General features: G+C 42.2%; 1 protein-coding gene and 2 long non-coding RNA genes across 3 annotated transcripts; all 3 read left to right on the top strand.

Moving 5' to 3' along the window:
* The first annotated feature begins 2630 nt into the window (after window positions 1-2630).
* On the top strand, window positions 2631-8727 carry LOC124702413 (sucrose synthase 4-like). Its single transcript, XM_047234554.1, has 15 exons — window positions 2631-2754; window positions 2831-2957; window positions 3043-3194; window positions 3931-4123; window positions 4215-4333; window positions 4786-5002; window positions 5118-5213; window positions 5419-5592; window positions 6069-6185; window positions 6259-6425; window positions 6675-6899; window positions 7366-7687; window positions 7784-8028; window positions 8119-8257; window positions 8497-8727. Exons 1-15 carry the CDS (start codon window positions 2657-2659, stop codon window positions 8533-8535), a joined length of 2430 nt encoding a protein of 809 aa, XP_047090510.1. The 5' UTR covers window positions 2631-2656; the 3' UTR covers window positions 8536-8727.
* A 7364-nt stretch (window positions 8728-16091) lies between these two features.
* LOC124698312 lies at window positions 16092-17511 on the top strand. Its single transcript, XR_007000931.1, has 4 exons — window positions 16092-16415; window positions 16497-16565; window positions 16731-16888; window positions 17059-17511. It is a non-coding gene; the product is annotated as an uncharacterized LOC124698312 (long non-coding RNA).
* A 700-nt stretch (window positions 17512-18211) lies between these two features.
* On the top strand, window positions 18212-20470 carry LOC124698313. Its single transcript, XR_007000932.1, has 4 exons — window positions 18212-18645; window positions 19811-19969; window positions 20057-20103; window positions 20263-20470. It is a non-coding gene; the product is annotated as an uncharacterized LOC124698313 (long non-coding RNA).
* The last annotated feature ends 2107 nt before the right edge of the window (window positions 20471-22577 follow it).

The raw sequence follows: 22577 nt of genomic DNA, 5'->3' as shown, positions 1-22577 counted from the left end.
CTATTCTATGAAGATGCCGCCACCCAGTAGCCTGGAAAAAGAAGTCCTGAGCAACCACTAGCATCCGGTTGCATCCAGTAACCATATCCTCCCGTTGCTCCAAAGGGAGAAGGAAAACCCATTGTTGAATCGAACAAGCAGCTCGCCGGATAACCTGCAAAAAATTAGTTCCAGTTTGCTTGTTAAAAATAATGTCATTTCTAGTTCTCCAGATTGCCCAACATAGAGCCGATATTCCAATTCGAATTTTCTGTTTATCATCCTTTCGTACTCCATTAAGCCATCTACCAAACATATTAGTAATATTAGCCGGTGGAGGAATATTATAAGTTAAGTACATCATGCGCCAAACAATCTTCGCGAAAGGACAATCAATGAACAAATGGTTGACCGTTTCACGTGAAGCACAAAAACAACAGGTTTGACATCCCTTCCAATTTCTTTTAGCTAAATTGTCCTTAGTTAAGAGCACCTTATTACTCAAGAACCACATAAAAATTTTAATTTTCAATGGGATTTTTAATTTCCATAAGTATTTCCGAAGATAAACAGTATGTCCATTCATGAGATCAAGATACATACTCTTAACAGAAAAACTACCCGAGTCGGTAAGTCTCCATACAAACTTATCCGATTCAGTTGTTAAATCCACAGTGATTAGGCGCTGACATAAATTAATCCATTGTAACCATTTATTATCATTCAAGCCTCTTCTAAAAGAGATATTAATAGGTTGAGTAGCAAACACTGTTGATACTAACACATTCTTATGTTGAATAATATTATACAAAGCCGGATACTGATGGGATAACGGTGAATCTCCCATCCAAACATCTTCCCAGAATCTAACAGTAGTCCCATCACCCACTTTAAAATACCCTCTTTTGAAAAATTCGTCCTTAACATTCATAAGGCCTTTCCAAAAAGGAGAATCGTTCGGTTTAGCTTCTGCTTGTGCTAGAGTTTTGTTATTCAAATATTTGTTACAAAGCATTTGTTGCCACATACCCTCCTCCGATAGAAGTTTAAACAACCATTTGCTAAGTAGGCATTTGTTTTTCAATTCTAAAACCTCAATCCCCAACCCCCTTGATCCTTAGGCCTACACACAATATTCCACTTGGATAATCTATATTTCTTTTTTTGCTCATCAGATTGCCAAAAGAACTTTGACCTATAATAATCCAACCTCTTTCTCACTCCAATTGGGATTTCCAAAAAAGACAACATAAACATCGGAAGGCTTGTGAGAACCGAGTTAATCAACGTGAGTCTATCTCCATACGACAACATTTTACTCCGCCAACATCCTAATTTAGAGGCAAACCGATTCTCAATCGGGTTCCACTCCGCATTTCGAAGTGTCCTAAAATGAATAGGAATACCCAAATATTTTAATGGTAAGGATCCGAGACTCGCACCCAAAAATATTTCTATATTGGTCCTCCATATCCTTTGCCTTACCAAAGCAAAAAATTTCACTCTTGTGGAAATTAATTTTCAAACCCGATAATTGTTCAAACATACATAGAATGAGTTTCATATTCACAGCCTTAGCTATATCATGTTCCAAAAATAATATTGTGTCATCTGCATATTGTAATATGGATAGTCCCCCGTCAATCAAATCAGTTAGCAAACTCCCAACTTTACCCTCTTCTTTAGCGCGAGCTATAAGAATCGCTAACATATCCGCGACTATATTAAAAAGAATCGGAGATAGAGGATCTCCCTGCCGAAGTCCTTTCTTCGTTTGAAAATTATGACCAGTAACATCGTTAACCCTGATTCCGACACTTCCCCCTTGCACAAATTGCTTTATTCTATCACACCATACAGGGTCAAAACCCTTCATACGGAGCACTTGTTGCAGAAATGGCCACTTAACCTTATCATATGCTTTTTCGAAATCAATCTTAAAAATTACCCCATCCAGCTTTTTCCTATGCATTTCATGTAGCGTCTCATGAAGAACTACCACCCCTTCTAAAATATGTCGTCCTGGAACAAAAGCCGTTTGTGTAGGTCGACCTGAGATGAGGGGAAAAAATATTCACATACACCTAAACTTCCTCCGGTCTCTTTTAATTGACTCAAATTTAATACATGTACTGAATTTGAGTCAATTAAAAAAGATCAAAAAGATCGGAGGGAGTAATTGTAATAAAAATTAGTACTCATGGGTAGGGAGGGAGTAATTGTCATATAAAATAAGACAAAACTTGTTTCATATTATATAAAACATGAATTCAATGATGTAACTTTTGTGACAAATAATTCATATTTCATTGGTTAAAAAAAGATGACTTAAAGTGATCTTGAATAACATGTAGGCACGGATAGGGGAAGTACAACCACGGACTCAGGCATCACGACCTGCCTAAAACTAGACTTCAGAGCTTGAAATGAACGGAATCACCGTATATATCACCAATCAACAAAAGAGAATCCAAAGTTAAGCTGATAGGGAGAATAAAAAACGATGAACGACGATGAGTAACAATCATCTTCGCCAAGACCCATCCAAGTTTCTCGGCCACGCGTCCGCAAGGCGCATCTCGTCGTGTTATAAAAAGTTGGGCAACTCGGCTCCGCCTTCCTCACCAGAGCTCGGAACACGTAGCGGGAGCACAGTGACACGAGTCAGCAGCCAGCCATGGCCGCGCCGAAGCTTGACCGCAACCGCAGCATCCGCGAGCGCGTCGAGGACACCCTCCACGCCCACCGCAACGAGCTCGTCGCCCTCCTCTCCAAGTGAGTGAAACCCCGGCCCGCCCAATTGCTCGATCCTATGCCTCGCGCGCTGACGCCTCTGCTTCTGTTGCTGCAGGTACGTGAGCAAGGGGAAGGGGATCCTGCAGCCGCACCGCATCCTCGACACGCTCGACGAGGTCCAGGTCCCCGGCGGCAGCGTCTTCGCCGAGGGCCCCTTCCTCGACATCCTGCGCTCCTCCCAGGTGCGCCGCCGGTCACACTCGCTTCTTCTGTGCGCGCATACGTGTATCCCTGAATATTAACAGTTAGCTGTGGTTTGCCGAGCAGGAGGCGATAGTGCTCCCGCCGTTCGTGGCCATCGCGGTGCGCCCGCGCCCGGGGGTGTGGGAGTTCGTCCGCGTCAACGTCAACGAGCTCAACGTCGAGCAGCTCGGCGTCTCGGAGTACCTCCGCTTCAAGGAGGAGCTCGTGGACGGACAGTATGTGTTGCCCCCCTGTTCCTGCGTGCTCTGCTTCTTTTTTTGCCTCTGCTCTGATAATACTTTTAGGAGGAGGGGCAGAGATAGACTAATTGGACAGTTAATGTTGGGCTCTGAGAGGCCGCCATCGGGGAATTAGCTTGGATTGGAACAGTTAAAATATGTTAGTGATGGTAAAGAAAAAGTTAAAATATGTTACTACTGTCATATGACCTGTCCACGTTTGTTTAACTACCTGTGCACAACCGTGGTCATGTTACTATTAACTGTTTGCTAGTTCTTGGTCGCGAACCAGCTCAGAGCTTATATTTTCATCGTGATTCGTGTGTCATGCGAGTTGCAAGTTGGAACTGAGAGTTTCGGTGGTGGTAAATGTTCGTCCCTTAAGCAACATACATCTGAGAACTGTGTAATCAACTGAAAACTGTTTTAACTGCTGTTCTCAGATTAATTAGATTGAACGTGTGCAGTGAACCTAATTACAGGCTAGTGGCTTTCAGGCTCAGTACGGTTCTGTGCTTTTTCGAAGAAATGGAACTTTATTAACTCAAACACCGCATCAAAGTGATACAATACCAAAGATGAATTTTATAGTACGGTTCTATGCTAGACTGGTGGGGTTTTGATTTGAGACCTCCGAGTGATGATATTAAAAGCAACTAAACTGTCTGAAGTGGCACTGTTCCAGTTTTGATCACCACAATCTTAACCCCATAACCTGGATTTGAAATGGCAGGCACGACAACCCGTACGTACTGGAGCTTGACTTTGAGCCATTCACCGCCTTGATCCCGCGCCCAAATCGGTCGTCGTCAATTGGAAATGGCGTGCAGTTTCTCAACAGGCACCTGTCTTCGGTTTTGTTCCGAAACAGGGATTGCCTGGAGCCCCTGCTTGATTTCCTCCGTGAGCACCGGCACAAGGGGCACGTGAGTTTTGCTACTGCTCAGGGAATTTTGAGACCAACTTCTGGTCCAAGTTTATGTTTGGTTCCAATAGCGTTGAATGTATGTTCTGCAGGTGATGATGCTAAATGATAGGATACAGAGCGTGGGAAGGCTTCAGTCTGTCCTGACCAAAGCTGAGGAGCACCTGTCAAAACTCCCAGCTGACACACCGTACTCGGAATTTTCTAACAAGTTAGTCTGCCCTATCACATTTTGCTGCTTGAATTTTTGCTTGAACACAATTGCGCTTTGCATGTCATTTATAATATTTTTTTCGAAAAGCAGTAGTTGGGTTGGACTGTTTGAGGTTTTTGAGAATTTCTAAGAAGTCCATCTAAAAATGTCCTTTGGGTGAAAAGTATACTGTCAAGTCGAAATACAGCTGCTTAAATCATTATATGGAGGCATTTATAGCTCTTGTACTATTGCAATGTATTGTCGTATTTTTTTTTGTGGGGAAACGTATCGTCGTGTTGAAATTCCAAGATTTTGCATCTGCGAATTTATTTGTCATTGGGCAATGCTCCAGACCACCATATATCTCAGATTATTCAGCAATTTATGGAGTGTTACTTTTGTTGAAGAAATCATATCTGACAAGAATAATGTATCGTTTAACACATAGATGTAATTGCAACCTTCAGATTTCAAGAATGGGGCTTGGAGAAAGGTTGGGGTGATACAGCTGAGCATGTATTGGAGATGATGCATCTCCTTCTGGATGTTCTTCAAGCGCCAGATCCATCTACTCTGGAGAATTTCTTGGGGAGGATCCCGATGATCTTTAATGTTGTGATAGTATCTCCTCATGGATACTTTGGCCAAGCTAATGTGTTAGGCATGCCAGATACTGGAGGGCAGGTAACAACTGATGATATGCCCAACGACAACCATACATAGCTTGTCATAGCCTTAATTGTTCTGTTTTCTCATCTCTTTGCTATATCACTTTTTTCCATCCTTTATTATTACTCAGATTGTCTACATATTGGACCAAGTTCGTGCATTGGAGAATGAGATGGTTCTTAGGTTAAAGAAACAAGGGCTTGATGTTTCCCCTAAAATTCTCATTGTAAGCGCATTTTTCTTCTCTTCTCAGTTTTGTTGTCAGTTAAAATTAGTTTGCACTGAGTAAATTGTCCAGTTACTTTGTTGTACTGTTCTATTATATTATTCTGATGTGCAGTATATATGGTAATAGTTTGCAAGTACTTTCTAGTGACTATTTTGCAGAAGTGGAGCTACTGCTAATAATGTGTTTCTGTTATGTGGCTTAGGTTACTCGATTAATACCAGATTCAAAAGGGACATCATGTAATCAGAGGCTTGAGAGAATAACTGGAACAAAGCATACTTTCATATTGCGCGTTCCATTTAAAAATGAAAACGGGATACTCAAGAAATGGATTTCAAGATTTGATGTGTGGCCCTATCTGGAGAAATTTGCAGAGGTGCGTATCAGTGATGCTTCTTTTCTTGTAAAAATTCCTGAGATGGCCCTGCACTGTTATCTCATTTTCTGAAAAGGCCCCAACGGAAGGACTTCTGCATATGCATGACATAAAATATAAAATGTGCATGGTTTGGAACGATGTCATATTTTGTTACACACAACCGAACTACTGAACGGTAGGAGCTGCTTATGCTTTTCTGAATGGTCAGGAGTTGCTTATGTAGAAATGACACAAAACATTTAGGGAGAATTTTCCTTGTTACAGTTCCCTATATGAATACTTTCTATGGGTATGAATTTGTGTTTAGTCTATAAAGTTTTCTATTATAGCATAATTGTTACAGTTCCCTATATGAATACTTTCTACGGGTATGAATTTGTGTTTAGTCTATAAAGTTTTCTAACATAGTATAATTGTGTATCTTATGTTAGTGAGAAAAAGGTGTCAATACATTTTTTTTTTCTTTAATACAGGATGCAGCTGGTGAAATTGCTGCAGAATTACAGGGTACTCCAGATTTCATAATTGGGAACTACAGTGATGGAAATCTTGTGGCATCTTTGCTATCTTATAAGATGGGAATTACTCAGGTATGACTAATTAGATTATGCTTGAGGTTCTGAACTTGTTTCTCTACTGACCATGTCAAAAACTTCTCTGCAGTGCAATATTGCTCATGCTCTGGAGAAGACTAAATATCCAGATTCAGACATATACTGGAAGAAGTTTGACGAGAAGTATCATTTCTCTTGTCAGTTTACTGCTGATATAATTGCGATGAACAATGCTGATTTCATAATCACCAGCACATACCAAGAAATCGCTGGAAGGTTTTTCCTGTTCTGGCTTATTGACAACACCATTCTCTATCTGTTATTTCAGCATTGGTTAACCGGTTTACCTGCATGGGGTAACTTTATACTAGTATATAGATGTTAAGACGTTGAGTTCTTAATTGATTAATAACAGGGTAACGTGTGGAGTTCGTGCACTTCATGTATCTTTCATTTGTTCTGATCATACATTGGTATATTTAGAAGACACCCAATACTTAAATCTTATGTTTCCCTTGTATGCAGCAAAAACACAGTTGGACAGTATGAGAGCCATACTGCTTTTACTCTTCCTGGTCTGTACCGCGTCGTGCACGGGATTGATGTTTTTGATCCAAAGTTCAACATAGTCTCTCCTGGAGCAGACATGTCCATATATTTTCCATACACTGAAAAAGACCGGCGGCTCACTGCCTTTCATGGTTCAATTGAGAGCCTGCTTTATGACCCAGAGCAAAACGATGTACACATGTGAGAATATGTTATATGCCCTTTACAGTATTCATTGTAGTAATTATTTGGTTGCATGTCTTGTAGATTTCACTTAGGCTGGCCATAGTGGTAAGTATCATGTAGTAGTATCATGCATATGATACTTGTGTATGGTACTATCTCTATAGTGGTTAGTATCATGAAGTAGTATCATAGACTTGCTATATTTATTGCTTTTTTAGAATCTCAATGCAAATTTGTGCACAAGATTTGTTTGTCATTAATTTTTCTCGTGGCATGCGCTATGATACAGTATCCACCTATGTTACTCTAATCTCCTCTCTCCTCCTTAATTAGCTACCACATCAGCATTTTTTGTGGGACCAATATGCATGATACTAGCTATGATATTAGCACTATGGCTAGCCTTATAGTGGGATAGTGATATTAGTAGTATGTATGGTACTGCACGTGATCTTCTGATCGTAATTGCTGTTCTTTGCAGTGGACATCTGGATGACAAATCAAAACCAATTCTTTTCTCCATGGCAAGACTTGACCGGGTTAAAAACATAACAGGACTGGTCGAAGCATATAGTAAAAACGCTAAGCTAAGGGAGCACGTAAACCTTGTTGTAGTAGCTGGCTTTTTCGATGTCAAGAATTCAAAGGACAGAGAAGAGATAGAAGAGATAGAAAAGATGCATGAACTTATTAAGACATATGACCTGTTTGGGCAGTTCCGTTGGATCTCTGCCCAGACGAACAGGGCCCAGAATGGTGAGCTGTATCGCTACATCGCTGATACTCACGGTGCCTTTGTGCAGGTATGGAAGCAAAGTTGTAACTTATGGTTCTAGAATCGAAATTTTGGGTAAATTTTTATCTTTGCTGACTGTATAAACGTATCTTGTGAACTGCAGCCAGCTTTGTATGAAGCATTCGGTCTCACTGTTGTGGAGGCCATGACCTGTGGACTTCCTACTTTCGCAACACTTCATGGAGGACCTGCCGAGATTATAGAGCATGGAGTCTCAGGTTTCCACATTGATCCTTACCATCCTGATCAGGCCGCCTCTTTGATGGCCGACTTCTTTGAACAATGCAAACAAGACCCCAGCCACTGGGTTAAGATATCTGACAGGGGACTTCAGCGTATATACGACAAGTTAGTAAACCTATCCTGTTTTAGGCAGGTCCATACCAGGTGTTTTTCATGGTCTCTTGCGTGATAATTGTTTTTTCCCGTGCTGTGCAGGTATACATGGAAGATTTACTCCGAGAGGTTGATGACACTGGCTGGGGTTTATGGCTTCTGGAAGTATGTTTCGAAGCTTGAGAGGCGGGAGACTAGGCGTTACCTTGAGATGTTCTATATACTGAAGTTCCGTGAGCTGGTAAGCATCAGCCTCGGCACATTTTTTTTATCTCCCCCAGAAATACCCCAGTTACTGGATGAGCTGACTTTCAGTTTACAACATGACAGTGTTTGAAATATGATCATTAGATAAACTCACATTGCAGAAGTCACACGAGTCTCTCTCTTTCTCTCCGAGACAGAGAGAGAACAGAGGAGCATATTTCCTCATTTGAAAGAGATGCGCTTTTGACCGGCTACTCTTTGTTGTTCATGCAGGCGAAGAGCGTGCCACTTGCAGTAGATGAGGCACACTAGCCGTTCTGTGCTCAGTACCCATGACTTGATGAACTGCTCTGTGTTTGTGTCTGAGAATAACTGCATGTCATCCGGGGGGAGGACAAATGGAGTAAAATGCAGTTGATGACCGATATATAAGTTGTCTACGTGTGTGTCCAGCTAGAAGTATCTGGGAGTCTGTAATCGAGGATCAAATATCTTGGTTATGTAAATATTTTTCGAAATGGAGGCTATGCCCCTTGGTTATGTAAATATGAGTGGTTGGTACACTCTGGCTAATTATATTCACGTTATTTGTGTTTTAAAGCTTCTGCCCAAACAGTAAATGCCTTGGTATGTTTCTGTGGACGTTGTACATTCAAGTGACAGAACATACAGATGTTTCTGCAGACGCTGGTCTTTTTCTTTTCCGACCCGGAACACTCCGGTTCCATTTAAACAGGCTCAGCTAACAGTCTACGGGGAGAAAATTTTGGCCCGTGGCGCGGGGCTCAACACATGCTTCTAATCTTAATCAGTTTACTGTTCCCTGGCTTGCAAAGGGGCTCAACGGATCTACTCGTCTATGAATGTAAAAAACGGTAACTTTAAACATAAAAATCAAAATCGTGTGAAACAGTGAGATGAAGCTACTCATCGAAGCAAATTTCACATAGTCAACCATATGCGAAGAACTTGACAAGATTCGTTAAAAAAGCTCTAAAGAAAACAAGAAATAGAGCTTTAAAACTCGATGAACCTCAGCGTACATATGTGACCAAATGATGGGTATAACCGGTCTCCCACAGTTTTACATGTAACTTTGTTGACGATCAATCGAAAAGCATAAACAAGTTCAAGTAATGTTTACACCCATACAACCTTTATTGGGCCAAATTGCACAAGGAAGAAAACCCATGCGAGTATCTTCGAGCAAATAAGGTCCTGACAAAGAGCCCATCTGCCCATGCGGTCACTAGGGAGCTAAATCTGCATGTTAGGTAGGCTGGCATCGATTTTTTTTTCCAGAACTCGCAGGAAATCTGCGTGTCATTTCACTAAAATAGAGAAAGAAGTTTTACAACTCAAGAAAAGATTAAAACCCATCCACCAAAAGCCACACTAGGTGGCCACACATGGAGAACCTCAGAGCTTGTGCTAGGAGGAAAGGCCGAACCTAGTGGTTTTTCCAGAACCACCGTCCACACATACAAATAGGGGAAGGCCGCGTAAAGCTTGCCTTCTCCTCTTTGTCACATCCCACCCACACTAATTGTAGAAAATTGCCTATAGTTGCAAACGCTACTGCCGGCGCACCATAAAAGGAGCTCGCCGGTGGTAAATACTACCGGCGCTCCATGTTTTGAGCGCGTCGGTGATGGCCCAATACCCGTAGCAAAAATTTTGTGCGTCGAGGATAACGTTTGAACAGGTTCGGGCCTGATCAACAAATCGAGCCCCTTACCCCCGGCGTGCCAGTGTGGTGGTGCGCCGGTGGTAAGCTCTCCTTACCCCCCCCCCCCCCAACGCCTTTTTCAGTTTTGAAAAAAATAAAGAAAATGATAGAAATTTCATAAAATTAAATCCTTCGAGATGCCCATGTGTTATGCCATCTGGTTTTAATAAAAATTTAAAAATATTAATTTTGATATATTATGTAAAATGGCGTCATGTTTCGGTAAAATGGGATTTCTTGTTCCATACGACCCCCTCCCTCCTAGTAGTGCCACTCGCAAACCCTATTTACACCCCCTCCCTCCTCGGCTCACTATCAATTCTTGTACCACCATCCCACACTAGCGTAGAATGCCTTAGTAGAGGCGTGACAAAATTGGTACTAGTAGAGTGTATGTAGCAGTGTCACAACACTGATATGGCGTGGTTATTAGTGTCGTGATGTTCGCATGCCACTAGTAATGTGATTACACACCCCAACCATCGCCGGGGCCTATCACCCCTGGCCTCTCTAGGATTTCTAGACTAGCCTCACAGATCGACACATGTCTTTCATACGCACTTTGTCCTCACTCATGCGCACACGGGAAGGACTTCTCGGTCGGTCACCCATCCTCAAATCTCTCCAAGCCAAGCACGCTTAACCTCAGAGTTCTTTGAAGATGAGCTTTCGGAAAAGAAGTTGCAACTTATTGATATGATATCCTATCAATAGGATAGCCTTGGGCCAGGATGTCACCAAGAGCGAGTCTGACGACTACAATTTATAGGCCACCAGCGGCACACGACAAACCCTAGATTTAGGTTATTTGTAGTTTATCTTTATCTTTACGTCTAGTTAGTTTAATTATGTCTAGCTAAGTGTATGTATAATTATTTAAATTCCAAAACTTAAAATAAAGTGAAATGGATCCTTGCGTTGGGTACACTAGCGGACAAGGGGAGAATAGCCCTTCTCTTTGTCTGATTTGGACCCTTGCGTTAGAGTTTCTCTTAGACCTTGCTCTGAGCACTGCTGGTCACCGTCTCTCACACACGAGCCAACGAATTTGGATTTCGGGGAGGGGATGTAGCCTTGGAGGCCGAGGCGAGAGGAGGAAGAATTCGTAAGCCCAAGTCAATTGGGCGTGGGCCTATTATTTTAGGGAATTAAGAGAGAAAGATATTGTGTTTACCTTACATCTTATACCTCCTCTCGGCGCCCGCGATCAACCAAGAGGTATTGTTGATGTGTGAATAATGAGTGCGCCATGGAGGGTACCTCACGACGTGGAGAGAGAGAGAGAGGTGGGCGAAAGGCAGGGAGATACCGGGACGGTGAGACACCAGTTACCTAGCTTCGGATCTCGCAACTGTGGCCTACGTGCTGCTATAATTCACTATAAGGACAACAAGTGCGCGATTACAATGAGAGGGTTGATTCTGCCTCAAGGGCTCCGAGATCTAGCTTATAAAGGTGTCAGGATCTGTGGGCCACCCGGGCTTGCCGGTATTGGACTACGGCATTGGTAATACCTATGAAATATATCCACAACAGGTACGATCCGTATTGAGCCATTGTATATGCACTTAAAACAGATGGTTGCAAAACAATTTAAGCGGAGAAGAATTGCTCATAGCTTTGAGGGTTGCAACTCTTGTATAACTGATTCATCCGCTCATCTTATGGAATGTAACCGGGGAATGGGTTAAATACACTAGTCCACCAGAAATCAACATAACTAACCTAACAATGGAGATGTTGGTAATGGGGTGCATGCTTCCATGAGTGTTGGAAAAGTGGGATGCAAGATTCTATCGAAGATGAAGAAGAGGCGTACTGATTATTAGAGAGGAAGGAGTAGTGAGTCGTTGATTGTTAGGAGGGGCTGCGATTCATTGCCATAGGTAAATGAGAGACTAGTCTATGCCATCGATGAGGGTTAGTACCGTTGCTTCTCCTCAAGAAAAGATGGGAAATTTTCCCTACCCCATAAACTAGACATGGATGACTAGCGGGAGACGGGTTTTGTGTTGCCGCCAAAACACACAAACCACCCACCATATCCGTTGAAGCTTTGTACCAATACGGTGGGGTGCAAGAAGTGGCTGCTCACTCATGGGCGCATTACCTCTCGACGGACCTGCTGGTTTAGGCTATGGTCCAATACCTGCATCTTTGGAATGCGGTCTCCATTGTGCAGTTGGTGGATGATAATGTCGACTCCGTTGGGGGAATTTTGACCTCTTTCAAAAAGTTCCGACCAGATCGGCCTACATGGCCTTCTTTGATGGGCACACGCTTTTCCCATGGCATGCCTCAATTTGAAAATGCAAAGTCCCTCAAATTCATACGCTTTGCCTCGAAAGTGGCGTAGAACCGGTGTTGGACGGGTGAGAGAAGATTTCTCCATGGCTTGACCAACGTTGATACTTGCACTTTCTGCTTGCAAGACTCCGAGAGAATTGATCATCTTGTTCTCCGGCCATTGTCCCTTCTCTCGGAGCATTTGGTTCGAAGTCTTGAGGGTGTTGCACCATCCCTTTCTTGCTCCTACTCTTGTGGATGGTCTCCTTGAGTGGCGGCTACGGGGGAATGACACTTGGCCGGCCAAGCTGAAATCCCAAGTGTGTTCCCTCTTCCTCTTGGTGCTTAGGTCGATTTGGATCGAGCGTAACAATAGGATTCTGAAGAGCATGTCGAAGACGAAAACACTTCTCTTGATGACATCGTTGAGGAGGAGGGTAGGAGGAACTTAGTGGGTTTTATTATCAGGAGTTCACTCTTAGAATGCTTAGAGGACCATGTAAATATGTTGTAGAGAGGTGTATCAAATCAGCTCGACCGTCTTGGTGGTTAAACAAATAGAATGTAGTCTTCACCTAATGTGTTCAAAATGGTAAAAGTATACTTTTTTCACCATCTTTCGGACCATATTAGACTACAAAAGTGATAGAGTTATTCTCACGATTTCTCACATATTGGATTTCTTATTTGATTTTAATACTCTGAACTAATATAATTCACATTTTTAACCATATACTTGTATTATTTGGACTATTTTTCTAAAAGGAAAATCCTATCTTTGTTTCTTAATATCTTTCGCACATAATCTTGTTTCTTAATTTTTGGTTTTTACTCTCTTTTCATTCCGGGCGGTACTTCGTGATATAATAAAACACATGTCACCTCATTGCTTAACATGTCATGAAACCCTTATACTACCTCCATTTCAATGAGTAAGGTGCACATGTTTTTTAGGACGAACTTTGACTAAAAAGTTGAACAAAAAATCTTAATTATATTGTACACAATTAGTATCTTTGGATTCATATTAAAATACACTTTCTAATAATGTTCATTTTGTATTAATGATCTTTATATATTTGAAATAATTCTTGGTTAAAGTCAAACAAAGATAGTCAAACGCCTTATGGAGTACTTGTGTTACTCTTATCGCATACAAGGTTTAGTCAAAGTCAAACATTGTCAAGTTTAACCAGCTATGTGTGAAAATATATTATCATTTAGAAAATAAAAATAATACTTTCTCTGATTCATATTACTTGTCGATAATATGGATATATCTAGAACTAAAACTTGTCTAGATACATCCATATTAGCGATAATTAATATGAATTTGAGGAAGTATCATTAGTATCGTAATGCAATGTACTGTCATATCGTTTACAATTGATTATATATATTGATATTTGTTATCATGGATAGTTGGTAAAAGATAACATAATTTGACTTTGATCAAATCTTGTATGCGGAGTAATATGGAACTAATATGGAACTGTTAGAGCAATGATAAAGCACACAATATTGTCCTCTCATCAACATACTTAGAGAACGACGTTCACCGACACAATCAACTCGAGAATCTCCATCCTCGAATTTTGCACGGCCGAGTCATGCTCATGCTTAATTCCTTGATATGGGTAGCATCATGTCAACTAGATTTTGGTTGTTATGGACTTATGGTCATCACTAATGCTTAATTAGCTGAGTTTGCCGTTCGAAATATATTACCGAGGGTCAACCCTTTGGTTATTACTAATCTCCGTTGGCTATCAATGCTTATAGACAGTAGAAATACAACCCTCGGCCGATGGGCATGTTTAAACCGTTGGCTGAAACAAATAATACATGATCGTGAAAGATGGACCGTCGAGTATTAATCCACACCGCTGATTATTCGTCAGAATATCCAAGAGTCAGTTTTACTCCATTGGTTAGTGGTCTTTTTTCGAAATGGGGGTATTCCCCGGCTTCTGCATCATGACGATGCACACGGCCATTTATTTAAAAGAAGGTTTAAAATAGTATTGTTTACAACTCACGCATCCTCGAAGATTGATACAAAAATCAACCATCGAAATAAACACATACTATGACTACACATCAACATAGCCTTCTAGTATGTCGCCAACCAGCCTGGCACAAGATATCCCGAGCGACCATCAGGAGCCATGTGCAACCAGAAACCATGGCATCGCGCTGCCCCTCCGGAGAGAGTAGAGCCCAGAGCTGGATCCAGTGAGAGACCATATGGATAACCTGCAAGAAATGAAAAGAGGGTTTTTTTTTAAAGATTATATCATTCCTGACCCTCCAAATAGACTGATACATCTCCAACGTATCGAATTTCTGATGTTCCATGCTTGTTTTATGACAATACCTACATGTTTTGTTCACACTTTATATCGTTTTGATGCATTTTCCGGAACTAACCTATTGACGAGATGCCGAAGTGCCGGTTCCGTTTTCTAGCTGTTTTTGGTTTCGAAATCCTAGTAAGGAAATATTCTCGGAATTGGACGAAATCAACGCCCAACATCTTATTTTTCCCGGGAGCTTCCAGAACATCGAAAAGGGACCAGAGGGGAGCCAGGGGGCTGATGGCGTGTAACTCACACGTTCGTTGGGAACCCCAAGAGGAAGGTATGATGCGCACAGTAGCAAGTTTTCCCTCAGAAAGAAACCAAGGTTTAATCGAACCAGTAGGAGCCAAGAAGCACGTTGAAGGTTGATGGTCGCGAAATGTGATGCGGCGCAACACCGGGGATTCCGGCGCCAACGCGGAATCCGCACAACACAACCCAAGTACTTTGTCCCAACGAAACAGTGAGGTTGTCAATCTCACCGGCTTGTCGTAACAAAGGATTAAACGTATCGAGTGGAAGATGTTTGCAAAGAAAACAGTAAAACAAGTATTGCAGTAGATTGTATGCTATGTAAAGAATAGGACCGGGGTCCACAGTTCACTAGAGGTGTCTCTCCCATAAGATAAAAACATGTTGGGTGAACAAATTACAGTCGGGCAATTGACAAATAGAGAAAGGCATAACAATAAGTACTATACTATTTGGCAACTAACATCTTTTTTTTCCTAATTTTGATTTTTTTTTTAGATTAATGTTGAGTGGACACGTGTGTGTTTTAAGAGTTTTACTTCCCGTTGGTTATTCTTTGGGTGTCATTTCGGTGCTCCCTAACGTTTTCTAGAAAACTTAAGACTTAAGGTGGTCTTGACACATGTGTTTTTATCTGTTTTCCTTTTTGTCATTGCATGGTTGGCTGTTTTGGGGCACATCTCCATGTACCTGTAGCTGCGAGGTGCTTGGTTTGGGCTCGGACGTGGTTCCGATTTCCGATATCACCGCTTCAGTTCTGCTCTTTTGGTCTCCCTACGTGGCTCCTCTAGAAATTTCCTGTCGACCTTTGACCAGATAGGGACAATTCATCCTCTCCTCCAGCGTCCCGCCGACGAGACCAGTGGAACTTGGAAGCAGTCTAAATAGCCGCACGAAGTGTCCTCACCGCGACTTCACCGAGCGCCGGCCGCCGCCGTTTCATCCAGGCAAAATCCAAGGAGGCGCGTCGCATCATGGGAGACTCCGCCAGGCCTCCACCGACGAGCGCGACGAGGACCGTCATGGGGAGGGCGGCGCGCAGCCGTCGAATCCGCCACCTCGCCGCCAAGCGAGCATGAGTCGTGAGGAAGAGGCGCGTCACGGTGAGGACTCCGCCACGCCGCCGTCGACTCTACCACGCCGCCGTCGACGGGCTCGAGGAGGAGGCGCGACACGGGGAGGGCTGCACAAGGCCACCGTCGACTCCGCTGAGCCGTGAAGAACAGCGGTCGTTCTTCGCGTACGCCGAGGCGGGCGGCAAGATCTACGTCGAGACGGCGGCGGCGTCTGCCGCAGTGGCCTCCTCCCTCTTGCCCCTCTCGGATCCGCGACGGACAGGTCAAGGTAGCCCGTGCGACCTCGCCTCCCAATCGCGTGGCTGGCCGCTCTACCTCACCCCGGTGGCCTTCCTCCCTTATCTTTCAAATTCCCGTGCCAGATCGAGATGCGAAATCTCCCGTCACCGGCCATTCTTCATGGTTATTGGATGATGTCCTGATTGAGTTAGGATGAACTCAGATGATGCAATTTGTAGCGGGGAGACTACTTTGCTTCTTCTTTTCACGGTAGTGCCTATTGTGCTGTCTTAATTTAACTTTGGTTAATAATGATTCATTGTGTTGATCTCAGATTCTTTCTGTGCGCAGTTAGTGTTTTGGTCCGTCACCTGTGTTCGTTTTCCTGTTTCAATCGAGCATCCACTGGTGCCTGCTCAGGTAGGCCTTCTGTTTCTTATTATGTTCTTCTTCCTTTCCTAGCACACTTGATATTCTTATATTCAAGAGAAATTGCATGCCCGGCCTTCTGAGTTGGATTTTTCACCTTTAGATTCCTGCTACACTGTATACCTTCCTCTGCTAAAAATTCCCACTTTTGTGCAGGCTAGGAAAGAAAAGATGCATTTCGTTGGTCGAGGATGTGTCATCCTAGAGCTATCAATGGAAAATTCTGGAAAGCTTGCATTGCATATATCTGGGAATACATGGACAAGACACGACAAAATATATATGAGCTGAACTTTATTGTTGTAGACCATGAGGTATATTTACCTTTTCTTCTGCTTAAATTATTTTACCTCTCAAATACAGCTTATGTACTGTTCATTGTGTTCTTCTATCAGACAAAACCTATCAAATATATTGATCTAGCAAAAAAATGATTTTCTGCATTACCAGTTCCCTTTACATGCTTTTCATAATTCTCTTGCAGATTCGGCTCGGGTCTGTTAGGTATAGCACTGTTTTATCTCGGCGTGGTGCACTCTTCCCGTTGAGAGAAGTATTATAAATATTGGCAAGTCTGAGTAAAGATCTAATGCTCTTCAAGGTCAAGTGTAAAGACATGTCGTTTCATTCATGTCGATTTATTTTCTGTAATACTATTGCCAATGAATTCTAGCTTTCAATTTGTTGCCTGACCACTTGCTAGCAAATTAGTTTTCATTCACGGGAAATGTACACTTAGGCTTAAACTGGTGTTCTAGAGAAACAGGAGGAAGGCTGAGTACTAGCCAATCAAATAGACCAGTTGAGAGAACAGCTGAAACAGGGCTCGATCTAGAGATTTGAATCTTTTGTGTTCCAGAACCTGAACACTTTTCTCTATTCACGTATAGCGCAAAACTTCATTGTTAATGAATACAGCCCGCACATCTGTATTTTATTATCAGCTTCTCATGTTTGCTAAATTTTCAGCCAAGACATATTCACTTAAAAGATGCATGGTATGCCTCTTGGTATAGATAGCAATACTTATGTAAAATGTCATGAGAATGCATGCATATTGATAGTGTGCATTTTTGTCAAGTGGTAATGATATTGTCATAGGCATGCACAGGTCTCCGTCAATGGGTATTCAAAACAAAGATAAAATAAGAGATACTGTGCAATCACTTTCTGTAACGAAATACACCTCCACGTGCTTCTGATATTATAAGGATCGCTTTTATACAGAGTAAACAAGCGTTGATGTCTCTTTCATATAATTTGAAAATTTCCCCATTTTTTTGGGTATTCAGCTACACACCCATGAATACACATGTGCCTGCCCATCCATGGCTACTGTTACTCTGTGCCTCTGGGGATAGCGTGCCGAGACTTTGATGCAGAAAGCATTCATCAGGTTGTTTTCTCAAGATAGTATAGTTGTGTTGTCCGTAGGATAGACTGTTGCCTGATATCTGAAGTTTAGGACAACATTTAGCTTACTACTCACATATAAGCTAATCACTAAAAATGTTGCAGGGATGCTAGCTTTTAAGAGTAACTCTCTTACCCTTTGGCAGATTAACATGGCAGTTCCTGAAATGGATACTATGCGCAATGGGTAAACTAGATTATACACTACGGCCTAGCTGCTTGAGAACAAAGTATCGAACTTAATTTACATATAATGATTTGTTGCAGCATTAAAGGACAACATTGTATCATAGACTGTAAGAGAAGAAGTACAGAGAGAACAAGTTGAAACAACACTCAACAGCCACTCGCTTCAGTTTAGGTAGCACTATGGTTAGATTGTATGTACTGTGTATGATTGGTTTCATCTTGCTGCACAGCCAGATATTTCTTTTTTTTCTTACTTCCTGTTGTTGTAATCAATGTACTAGGAACTATTACATTGTTTATTTGTAAATTTGTAAATTGTTGCAGTATTCACTTGAATTACTTTGTTTCAGATGTTAAATTTATTGCAATAACTGTTAGAAATCATCTTCTCTTTTCTTGCTTCTCTTCTTTGATCCGTGTGTCCAGGCAGACCAGGAACTGGTGCTACCTTCTACGGGCATACTGCAAGGTACGAAGTTTAATGCTTAAATCTTATTTTTGTTTTAGCTTCATTCTTGGGACCCTTCTGCGCCTTTATGACTGCTATTCTTTGGAGCTTTTGCTATTTTGGTATGGTCCACTCTACGTGCGTGGGTTTCAGTAACTACACCTTTGACAAACTATTTAGATAGCACCTTAGACATGTTTTTCGACGTGTCCAAAATGCTGATCATTTCAGGCATATGATTCAATTTTTGTTTCATAAGTGGATACTTCGCACACATGATATGTTTTAAAATTCTATGATCATTGGGTCATTGGGTCATTGGGTAAGCATTCCTGTTATTAGCTTTCTGCTAAAGTTGCAATTTCTATGAACTCAATCAATCACAGGTAGTCATGAATAAAGGGCGGTTACATAGAGTGTATGTAGAAATGCACCACTGGTGCAAAATAAATACACATTGCCGGAACCATCAGTACATTCTAAAAATTTAACAGAGTAGGCAATTTCTATATGTGACCAGGTCTTGTGCCAATGCTTATTCCTATGTGTTATACAATGACAATGATCATTGGCTTATAATTTACCGAAAAACTTTGCATGTGCACTTATTACATTTAGAGCAGACAGATTGAGGTTATAAACTGGTCTATAAATCATGAAACAACACCACATTCTTTGTTCATACTTCATACTTCCCAAATTGTACAGAATACAGAAGAAGCACAAAGTGAGCCATGCAATCAGAAAACTGATACAAACACATGGAGAGGTCACCACAGAGAATAAGAGAAACTACCTAATTGGTTAGAGAATAATTTAGACTCAGATTCAGTTTTACGGCTCACATACATATTTCTTGTAGGCATATGAACTATAGATCCTACGAAGTTCACAAAAATATTGGTTTATCCTGAAGTTACACTGATAGTTACAACTTTTCAAAACAAGTTCACAAAACTGTTGCTTATTATGAGGTTACAGGTTCTATACCAAATGGTTGATTCCGATTAATATCACACTAATCGGTATAGCCTGAAGTTACACTAATCAATCTTAAGAGTACTATATGCTCAGTTGATATTCAGATAATCTGCATATATTTTCATTTTCTAGCTTAACTATACTGGTGCATATCTCAGCCAAGTGAATCGAAAATATAAAACTGTGTGTGCGCTTCCAACTTCAGTTACTCCACCAGTCCACCATGAAGTTGAGGCCCTTATTCTTGGCTAGATGTAGAAACTGAAGCTGGCCTTTTGAGAAAGGCTTTATTCAGTTATACGATCCAGGAATTCAGGTACATATCAAGGGAAAATCTGAAGCTATAACATTTAGTAGGGCTCAGGTATGATGCAAGTGCTTACGTAATTTGTAATCTTCTTTTACTACATGGATAGTATTTCAACCTTTGTTGCATCTCTGTGTGCACCAGATGTTGGCTCTTCATCTTGAAGCTCTATGGTTGTCTGATAAATATTTGTAAGTTGCATCCTTTGTAGATGGGTAGTTAGTAAGACCAAACTGTTAGCAAGTGTGATTTAAACATTCTTTATATGATCACATAAAAAGGAAATTTAAATGGGTAGTTAGTACACTTTTAAGACCCAGCTGTTAATAAGATATTATTTTGTTTTGTAGTGTGCATGTTTGGATTAAGATCTGGATTATTTCTCCGGCTTGAAAACTATAGAAGGTTGGTTCAAGCGTCAATACCTATCCTTTGATCTCGCCGCCTCCCCTCGATCTGCAAGTGGCAAGCTTGAGTTCCCGACGTCTGGTCGGCTCTAGGGACCTGCAGCATCAGAGAGCTTTCTCGCCGCGAACTGCCTGCGGATCAGGCATCCCTCCTAAGGTTTTTTTGCACCTGGACAATGCATTATTATGATTGTTCTCAACCCAGTTAGCCGATTCATGTGTTGTCTATTGTCCAAGCCCATGTCAGCATGGCACCAAAGGTTCAATTTTGTACGACCTTGGAGTTGTGGTAGTTTTGCTATGGGCTATAGCACTTGAGCAATGCTCCTATGAAGTTTTTGCGCAGTAATACAATATGGACTTTGTGAAATTTACTTCAATGATGTACCTTAATTTTCTTGAAGCATGAATTGTATATAATTTTGTTCAGTGGTGTACCATCATTTTTTTAAAGAAACTGTAGGCTGGGTACACACCAAAATTTAATCACAAGGTCGACCATCGATTTAACTATAGTCTTAAAAATATTACACCAATCACATGACAAGGTCGGCGCGGCGTGCCGCCGCGCCATCCGCTGCTAGTGCATATACATGATATGATAAATATAGTGAGATTTAATTGGGCATTACGACAAAGTACATAGACCGCCATCCAACTGCATCTATGCCTAAAAAGTCCACCTTCAGGTTATCATCCAAACCCCATTCAGTATTAAGTTGCTAAGCAACAGACAATTGCATTAAGTATGGTGCGTAATGTAATCGACAACTACATCCTTAGACATAGAATCAATGTTTTATCCCTAGTGGCAACAGACACATCACAACCTTAGAACTTTCTCGTCACCGTCCGGTGTCAATGAAGGCATGAACCCACTATCGAGCATAAATACTCCCTCTTTGAGTTAAGAGTAAAAACTTGGCCGAGCCTCTACTAATAACGGAGAGCATGCAAGATCATAAACAACACATAAACAATAGATTGATAATCACCATAATCATAGTACTCTCTATCCATCGGATCCCGACAAACACAACATATAGTATTACATATAGATGATCTTGATCATGTTAGGCAGCTCACAAGATCCAACAATGAAGCACAACAAGGAGAAGACGACCATCTAGCTACTCGCTATGGACCCATGGTCCAGGGGTGAACTACTCACTCATCACTCCGGAGGCGATCATGGCGATGAAGAGTCCTCCGGGAGATGAATCCCCTCTCCGGCGAGGGTGCCGGAGGCGATCTCCAGAATCCCCCGAGATGGGATTCGCGGCGGCGGCGTCTCTGGAAGGTTTTCCGTATCGTGGCTCTCGGTACTGGGGGTTTCGCGACGGAGGCTTTAAGTAGGCGGAGGGTCAACGCGAGGGGCCACACGAGGGGCCCAGGGGCTAGGTCGGCGCGGCCAGGGCCTGGGCCGCGCCGCCCTATCTCCTGGCCGCCTCGTGGCCCCACTTCGTTATCTCTTCGGTCTTCCGGAAGCTTCGTGCAAAAATAGGACCCCGGGCGAAAGTTTCGTCCAATTCCGAGAATATTTCTTTACTAGGATTTCGAAACCAAAAACAGCGAGAAACAAGAATCGGCTCTTCGGCATCTTGTTAATAGGTTAGTTCCAGAAAATGCATAAATATGACATATAATGTGCATAAAACATGTAGGTATCATCAATAAACTAGCATGGAACATAAGAAATTATCGATACGTTGGAGACGTATCAGGGGCCCCACACCACCTGGCGGCGCGGCCAGGGGGTGGGCGCGCCCCCCTATGGTCTGGCTCCACCAAGCCCCCTCCGAGGCTGCCCTTCCGCCTATATAAAGCCCCTAACCTAAATCTTCGATACGAAAAAGCCACGGTACGAGAAACCTTCCAGAGCCGCCGCCATCGCGAAGCCAAGATCTGGGGGACAGGAGTCTCTGTTCCGGCACGCCGCCGGGACGGGGAAGTGCCCCCGGAAGGCTTCTCCATCGACACCACCACCATCTCCATCAACGCTGCTGCTCCCATGATGAGGAGGGAGTAGTTCTCCCTCGAGGCTAAGGGCTGTACCGGTAGCTATGTGGTTAATCTCTCTCTCTGTACTTCAATACAATGATCTTATGAGCTGCCTTACATTATTGAGATCCATATGATGAGCTTTGTATCGCTACTAGTTTATGTGCTACTCATGTGATGTTATTAAAGTAGTCTATTCCTCCTGCATGGTGTAAAGGTGCCAGTGTGTGCATCATGTGGTTCTTGTCGTAGGCTAT

Source organism: Lolium rigidum, chromosome 3, assembly GCF_022539505.1.
Source record: "Lolium rigidum isolate FL_2022 chromosome 3, APGP_CSIRO_Lrig_0.1, whole genome shotgun sequence".
Classification (NCBI taxonomy): Eukaryota; Viridiplantae; Streptophyta; class Magnoliopsida; order Poales; family Poaceae; genus Lolium; species Lolium rigidum.
Note: the sequence above shows the minus strand (reverse complement) of the source record. Positions and strands in the feature narration are given on the sequence as shown.